Here is a 7,832-nt window from a genome sequence, read left to right as displayed (position 1 = left end):
CCCCGACCCCTACTGCCGCACCGGTGAGCCCCGACCCCTGACCCCACTGCGACCCCTGACCCGACCCCGACCCCTACTGCTGCACCGGTGAGCCCCGACCCCTGACCCCACTGCGACCCCTGACCTGACCCCGACCCCTACTGCCGCACCGGTGAGCCCCGACCCCTGACCCCACCGTGACTCCTGACCTGACCCCGACCCCTACTGCCGCACTGGTGAGCCCCGACCCTTGACCCCACTGCGACCCCTGACCCAACCCCGACCCCTACTGCCGCACCGGTGAGCCCTGACCGCTGACCCCACCGCGACCCCTGACCCCACCCCGACCCCTACTGCCACACCAGTGAGCCCCTGTGACGGAGCGGGGACTGGGGGGGACTGGCCTGGGGATGGGGCGGGGGAGTTTTACTGGGACTGGCTGCATGGGGGATGGGATATCGGGGTGACGTCACTTGCGGGACGATACCTGAGCCTGTAACCTGAGCCCAGGGGGGCTGGGGCCAGGTGACACCTTCTGCCCAGGAAACTGGACAAAGGCTGGCGGAGGAGCCGGAGAGGGGCTGGCTGAGGAAACGGAGGGAGCCCCAGGGCCGGAGTCTGGGCTCCCCACCCCCCAAGATGGACCTGACTGAGGGGTCCTGTTTCCTGTACCTACAAGCTCTGTTGTAGACCATGTTCCTGTTGTCTAATAAACCTCTGTGTCACTGGCTGGCTGAGAGTCCTGGTGAATCACAGGAAGTGGGGGGTGCAGGGCCCTGACTCCCCCACACGCCGTGACAGCCTCACACCTGGACGCCTGGGTTCTATCCCGGGCAGGGGAGGGCTGCGAGCCCGGACGCCTGGGTTCTCTGCTGTTGATGTTAGCTGCTAATCTCCCCCATCTCTCTCTTTCTCTCTCTCGTTCCTTCTGTCCTGGGGTCCGGGCCTGCAGTTGTCACAGTAAGTGCCTTCCACTTCCTATCTCAGCTGGGGGGCGGGATCCATGGGGAGGGGGTGTAGCAGGTCTTCACTTCCCAGGGGGTGGAGGATTCCCCCTGGGACTCCATCCCCAATATGAGGCCGGAATCTGGCCTCCCGTTGTCTTGCTGTGTCTGCCCCTGCCTGGGAGGTGTCTGCGGGCAGCCCCCAGAGGCTGGGGGGTTCTGGGCTCTGTGACCGCCCCTCACTTGTGCCTGGCCCCCCAGAACGAGTACATGAAGGACGATTTCATCATCAAGATCGAGACGTGGCACAAACCCGACCTGGGCACCCAGGACAATGTAAGTAAGCCCAGCCCCGCCCCCTGGCAGCTCCGCCCCCCCAGTACGCCCCACGGCCATGCCAGGCCCAATCCCCCTGGCAGCCCCGCCCCGGCCAGGCCAGTGTGAGTCAGCCCCGCTCCCCAGGGAAGGAGGCCAAAGTAGGGGAGCGCCCTGGGGGTGGGTGTCCCCCCTTAGCCAGCGCCTCCCCCGACCTGGGCAGTGAGACCACTTACCCATAATGCTCTGCTCCCCCCTCGCTGACGGCTTCCCTCCCTGCCCGGGGCAGGTTCACAGTCTGGACACAGAGACATGGAAGGACGTGGAAGTCGTTCACATAGACATCGCTGACCGGACCCAGGTGTCCGAGGAGGTGAGAGCCCGCGCACACCGCCGGTGCCCCTCACTCCCAACCCGCAGCCCCTGCTAGCCCAGCCCTGACTGCAGGGTATCCGGAGGCAGGTCAGCACTAAGTCCCTCTCTCTGTGCCAGGATTACAAAGCAGACGAAGATCCGGCTCTTTTCACATCCGTGAAGACGGGGCGAGGGCCACTCGGTCCAGACTGGAAGGTACCTGCTGCCTAGTGGCTTAGAGCAGCGAGAGAGATGGGAGGGGCTGGGAGCCCGGACTCCTGGGTTCAGGGCGGCCTGTCTGCACCTGTTTGCGTCGTCCCATTGAACACGGTTTGTTAAGGAAATCCGCCTCCCCACTCTGAGAATTGTACGGGGGGGTTGACAAACGTGCACAAGGGGGACACGGGGGATCTAGTGAACGTGGACTGTCCAAAAGCCTTGGACAAGGCCCCTCCCCAAAGGCTCTTACGCAAAGGGAGCTGTCGTGGGATAAGGGGGCAGGTCCTCTCATGGATCGGGAACTGGTTAAAAGACAGGGAACAAAGGGCAGGAAGAAAAGGTCAGTTCTCAGAATGGAGAGAGGTAACTAGTGGTGTCCCCCAGGGGTCTGTTCTGGGCCCCGTCCTAGTCAACAGAGTCATAAACCATCTGGAAAAGGGGTAAACAGGGAGGTGGCAAAATGTGCAGACGATACAAAACTACTCAGGATAGTTAAGTCCCAGGCAGGCTGCGAAGAGCTACAAAAGGATCTCACAACACTGGGTGGCTGGGCAACAAAATGGCCAATGAAATTCAGTGCTGATCAATGCGAAGTAATGCACATTGGAAACCAGACTCCCAGTGCTGGGGTCTGAATGAGCCGTTCCCACTCGGGGGATCTTGGCGGCACTGCGGAGAGTTCTCTGGAAACATCCAGAATCTGCAGCCGCAGCCAAAAGTTTGAGCAGAATGTTGGGAACCATTAGGAAAGGGAGAGAGAATAAGACAGAAAATCTCATGTTAGCGCTATATAAATCCCTGGTGTCACGGCATCCCCGGGCGATGCGCTGGAACTGCTCCCCACAAAGCCAGTCAGGACTCTGGGGAGCCTCCTCTCCCTCGGAGCAGACTGTCTCCAGGGCAAGGAGCTCACACGGCTTCACCTCCTGGGTCTCTCCTGGGAGCATTCAGCATATGCCCCTCTGTGCGCGTCCCACAGCGAGTCCGCCCAGGCAGGGTCCTGGGGGAGCCAGACGGTCCTGCACCCCCACTTCACAGTCAGACGTGACTCTCAGCCAGCCGGGGACACAGACGGTTTATTATTCGACAGGAACGCGGCGTAGGGCAGAGCTTGTTAGCACAGAAATCAGTGACCTTCAGCTAAGTCCATCTTGGGGGGAGGGGAACCCAGAGCCAGGGCTCCGGCCCCACCCCTGCACCCCAAGCCAGCCGAGACCGACTCCTTCCAGCTGCCTGGCCCCTGCCCGGCCCGTTGCTCCTCCTCCGTCTTGGGCCAAGAGTCACCTGGTCGCGTCCCCCCCTGGGTCTCAGGTTAGTAAGGGGCGGCCACAGCATCCCTGCAGGCAGCTGGAGCAGCCCCCGCAAGTCACCCCCCCTTATTCCCACCTCCTGGACATTGGTGCAATACACAGGGAAACTGAGGCACGCACAGCATTCATGCCAAACAGCCAGACTCACATAGGCTCCCGTACAACATAACAAGGGACAGTCCCCCTTCGTCACACGTGGGACGCCCACACCTTGAACTGTGTGTAGATCTGGTCGCCCCACCTCCAAACAGACAGACTGGAATCGGAACAGGGACAGAAAAGGGAACAGAAATGATTAGGGGCATGGAACGGCTGCTGTGTGAGGAGAGATTAATAAGACTGGGGCTGTTCAGCTTGGCAAAGAGACGGCTAAGGGGAGATACGATTGAGGTCTATAAAATCATGACTGGTGTGGAGAAAGTAGATAAGGAAGTGTTGTTTACTCCTCCTCATAACACAAGAACTAGGGGTCACCCAATGACATTAGTTGGCAGCAGGTTTAAAACAAACAAAGGAAGTATTTCTTCCCCCAACGCCCGGACAGCCTCGGTGCCAGGGGGATGTTGTGAAGGCCAAGGCTATAACAGGGCTCAACAAAGAACTAGCCAAGTTCCTGGAGGATGGGTCAGGACACAACCCCCTGCTCTGAGCGGCCGTAGCCTCTGCCTGCTGGAAGCAGGGACGGGAGTGGGCGAGAGGGGATGGACACATGATAACTGCCTGTGCTGTTCATTTCTCTGAAGTGCCTGGCAGTGGCCACTGTCACAGAGGATACTGGGCTTGATGGACCATTGATCTGACCTGTGGCCGTTCCTATGCGCGTTGTATTGAAGACAGTGCCAGGGCTGGAGAAGAGCCAGCACCCCCCAGAGGGGAAAGCCCCGTGCTCCATTTCCCACTCCTGTGAGCCAGCCAGGCCCCCGACATGGGGCCAGATCAGAGCCGGCACCCCTGAAAGGGGCCATTCCCCATATCCCATTTACCTATGAGCCGTAGCTCCGTCTCCGCTATGCCCATGCCGCGGTCGCTCTTTACCCGGCACCGGTACCTGCCCTCGTCAGCCAGCGTCACGTTGTGTAGCCAGAGGGCCCCGTCCCCGCGCCCGGGCTGACCAGCTGGGACAGTGGTCCGGCCCCGATAGGCAAGGTCGTCATGTGAGGCCAGGTGTTCCCCTCTGTAGTAGATGTAGACGTTCCTCTCGCTGTCTGGCCCCAGCCGGGTCCAGTACAGGATCAGGTCCGCCGCGGGCGGGTAGGTGCAGTTCAGCAGCGCTGCGCCCCCCAGCACGGCCTCCGAGGTCGCGGGCAGCTGCACAGGCAGCTCGTCTGCAATGAGACAGGCGAGGGCTGAGTCCGGGGGTCCCTGAGGCGGGGGAGGGGGGGGGGGCTGGGTCCGGGGGGCCCCCCGGGGGGGGGGGGGGGGGGGGGGCTGCATCTGGGGGTCCCCATGGCTGAGTGAGGGGGCGAGGGCTGCGTCCAGGGGTCCCCACGGCGGGGCGAGCGGGGGAGGGCTGCGTCCGAGGGTCCCCGCTGCAGGGTGAGCGGGGCGGGGGGCTGCGTCCAGGGGTCCCCACGGCTGAGCGAGGGCTGTGTCCAGGAGGCCCTCCGGCAGGGCAAGCGGGGGAGGGCTGCGTCTGGGGTCCTCATGGCGGGGCGGGCGGGGGAGGGCTGCGTCCGAGGGTCCCCGCTGCAGGGTGAGCGGGGCGGGGGGCTGCGTCCAGGGGTCCCCACGGCTGAGCGAGGGCTGTGTCCAGGAGGCCCTCCGGCAGGGCAAGCGGGGGAGGGCTGCGTCTGGGGTCCTCATGGCGGGGCGAGCGGGGGAGGGCTGCGTCTGAGGGTCCCCACGGCTGAGTGAAGGCTGTGTCCGGGGGTCCCCACGGCGGGGCGAGCTGTACGTACCTGTTCCCAGCCCCCACAGGTAGCTGAGCTGGGTGAGGAGCAGGAGAGCGACAGTGCGGCCTGTGCGGGGAGAGGAGAGGGGTGAGCATAACCCAGTACCAGCCCCATTCCCACTCTGTCCCACAGCTCCCTGCCCTGTGGCTGGATCCGAGCTGGCGCCCCCTAGAGGGGAAAGACCCCGAGTCCCACCCCCAACTCACTCATGGGGCAGCCGGTGCTCTCTCATGAGCACCGGGGCGGCGTCCCTGCGGCTGCACCCCGAACTGCTCGGCTGCCGTGCTGTGCCGATCCTGTTCCCAGCCGGGCCGAGGCGAAGGGAAAGCGAAAGCGGCCCTGGCAGCCTCGTTCCCTCCCTATCCTCAGCCTTGATCCCCCCAGGCTGCAGGGCCACTTTCATTTTCCCCTGCGGGCAGCTGCTGCGTTCAGACACTTTGGCTCTGCCCTGCTGCCCCATCCTGACCCAGCCCAGCTGCTGACAGCGACCCGGGGAGAGCTAGGGAGAACTGCGCAGGGGGCTCTGGGAGCTGGGGGGTGGCTTGAGCTGGCCCCGTCATGTGCGGGCGTGGCTGGCACGTCCCGCTCTGGGCCTGGTGCCAAGTCCTCCACTCTCAAGTGCTTGGCAGCAGCACGTCTGCTAAGCCCTCGCTCGCGCCAACCCTGGCCTGGATTTAAAACCCCATCCCTGTACAGCGCCATCTCTCTATCCCCCCGCTCGGTGACATGTGACCCCCTGCGGGAGGCACCCACCCATGCCAACGACTCTGAGCCTGACCGATGTCCGGCTCGTTTCCCAGCCAGCCCGGCGCTCCCAGCCTGGATAAAGCCCCTCGGCCCCTGGCAGCTTTGACATGAGCCGCTCCAGGAGCGAACCCGCTGCCAAGCCCCAGTAATCCGGTGGGAGCATGTCAGCGAGATGAGCGGGCGGCACAGGCTCAGGGCACGCTCGCTGTCCCCTCGCCTGCTTCTCTAGGCTGTGACTCCTCCATGCCAAGCTAGTGCCGCTAGGCTGTCCGTCTGGGCAGCCAGGGCTGTCCCTCCCTGCAGCCCAGTACGTCGGGGTGTCTTGGGCTGATCAGACAGCAAGTGTGAAAAATCAGGACGGGGGGTGGGGGGTAATAGAAGCCTATATAAGAAAAAGCCTCAAACATCGGGACTGTCCCTATAAAATTGGGACATCTGGTCACTCTAGTACAGGGGTAGGCAACCTATGGCACGCGTGCCGAAGGCGGCACGTGAGCTGATTTTCAGTGGCTCTCACACTGCCCGGGTCCTGGCCACCGGTCCGGGGGGCTCTGCATTTTAATTTAATTTTAAATGAAGCTTCTTCAACATTTTAAAACCCTTATTTACTTTACATACAACTATAGTTTAGTTCTATACTAGAGACGTATAGAAAGAGACCTTCTAAAAACGTTAAAATGTATGACTGGCACGGGAAACCTTAAATCAGAGTGAATAAATGAAGACTTGGCACACCACTTCTGAAAGGTTGCCAACCCCTGGTCTAGTATCTGGTTGCATAGCATGGCCCTGGCGTGAGTGGCTAGCCCCGGGCTCGGGGCCAGGCAGGCGTGTGCTGGCAGTGAGAGTGTGAATGGCTTGGCCCCTGTAACAAAGTGGGAATGTTCTTAATGTTGTCTCTGAATACTGTGTGGGTGCCTCAGTTTCCCCTTTGCAGTTCTTAGGTATCTAGGTGGAGGGATCAGGGTGTGTGATTGTTGCAGAGCCCAAGTGGGCCCGTGATCCTGTCTGCACAGAAAATGGCCGACACCCTGTCTCCTGATGGCCTGGGCCCCTCCCCTGCAAAGGTGCCAGCTGAAGGTGTTGGAGAACAAAGATCAGGTGACCTCCTGGCCCAGGAAAGAGACAAAGGCAGAGGAGGGGCTGGAGGGTTTCAGTTTGGAGCTGGCTGGGGAGATGGAGGGGAGCCCAGACAGGGCTCTGGCCTCCCTGCCCCCAGGATGGACCCAGCTGAAGGGTCCCGTTCTCTGTACCTACAAGCTCTGGTTTAGACCGTGTTCCTGTCGTCTAATAAACCTCTGTGTTACTGGCTGGCTGAGAGTCACGTCTGACTGCGAAGTGGGGGGTGCAGGACCCTCTGGCTGCCCCAGGACCCCGCCTGGGCAGACTCGCTGTGGGAAGCGCACGGAGGGGCATATGCTGAATGCTCCCAGGAGAGACCCAGGAAGGTGAAGCCGTGTGAGCTTCTTGCCCTGAAGACGGTCTGCTCCGAGGGAGAGGAGGCTCCCCAAAGTCCTGACTGGCTTTGTGGGGAGCAGTTCCAGAGCATCGCCCGGGGACTCTGTGAAGCCCCCCTAGGGGATACCGGGCTTCTGCCATGCCCCCATGAGCAGCTGCCCCAAAGGCATGATGGGATGAACCCCCCCACCACTGGGTGATAGAGGGGCTGGCAGGGGCGGCGAGTTATATGGGCCCCTGGTGCCCGGGATCCAGCAATATTGAGGGCCCAGGGGCCTGGCACCACCAATATTTGGGGCCAGGTCTCTCCCCTGGCCCTGCCTGGTGCCCCCGGCCCCCACTTGCTGCCCCCGCGCGCATCCCCGGGCCCGGGCAGTCCCTGCCGCAAGCAGGTGGGTGGCCCCTGCAGTTCCCCACTGCCTCCGCTCTGCTAGCTCCCGGCGTCCACTGCCGCCGCAGGGTCCTAGTGCCCCCACCCACTAGTGCCAGGGCACTGCCCTGCCCCTGCCCTCCCGCCTCGGACCCCTCCCTTTTCTGGTGGGACCCCCACACCTCGAACCCCTCATCCCCAGCCCCGTCCGACAGCCCGCACCCCAACCCTCTGCCCCAGCCCT

General features: G+C 62.6%; 1 protein-coding gene and 2 long non-coding RNA genes across 3 annotated transcripts in view; 2 read left to right on the top strand and 1 right to left on the bottom strand.

Annotated features, from left to right (window-relative positions):
* The window catches only part of LOC115271471, a 1,685-nt gene extending 424 nt beyond the window's left edge, over positions 1-1,261 (top strand). Inside the window, exons 2-3 of the long non-coding RNA XR_003899970.1 lie at positions 932-939; positions 1,185-1,261. This is a non-coding gene — a long non-coding RNA (uncharacterized LOC115271471). The remainder of the gene's footprint in view (positions 1-931; positions 940-1,184) is intronic.
* Positions 1,250-1,844, top strand: LOC113408964. The gene is made up of 3 exons (XR_003899969.1): positions 1,250-1,259; positions 1,528-1,611; positions 1,731-1,844. It is a non-coding gene; the product is annotated as an uncharacterized LOC113408964 (long non-coding RNA).
* Positions 1,845-2,229: 385 nt separating this feature from the next.
* Positions 2,230-5,308, bottom strand: LOC113408965 (V-set domain-containing T-cell activation inhibitor 1-like). Its single transcript, XM_026662459.1, has 4 exons — positions 5,220-5,308; positions 5,020-5,079; positions 4,105-4,446; positions 2,230-2,240 (listed from the first exon to the last, which is right to left on the bottom strand). The coding sequence occupies exons 1-4, from the start codon at positions 5,221-5,223 to the stop codon at positions 2,230-2,232; spliced, it is 417 nt and encodes a 138-aa protein (XP_026518244.1). The 5' UTR covers positions 5,224-5,308.
* Between the last annotated feature and the right edge of the window lie 2,524 nt (positions 5,309-7,832).

This window comes from Terrapene carolina, unplaced genomic scaffold, assembly GCF_002925995.2.
Source record: "Terrapene carolina triunguis isolate 2854851 unplaced genomic scaffold, T_m_triunguis-2.0 Scaffold27646, whole genome shotgun sequence".
Lineage (NCBI taxonomy): Eukaryota > Metazoa > Chordata > Testudines > Emydidae > Terrapene > Terrapene triunguis.
Note: the sequence above shows the minus strand (reverse complement) of the source record. Positions and strands in the feature narration are given on the sequence as shown.

Coding starts and splice junctions, on each gene's coding strand:
- LOC113408965 (XM_026662459.1), bottom strand. Junction 4,447..5,019: donor CCTGTGGGGGCTGGGAACAG/GTACGTACAGCT, acceptor GTCTCATTGCAG/ACGAGCTGCCTGTGCAGCTG.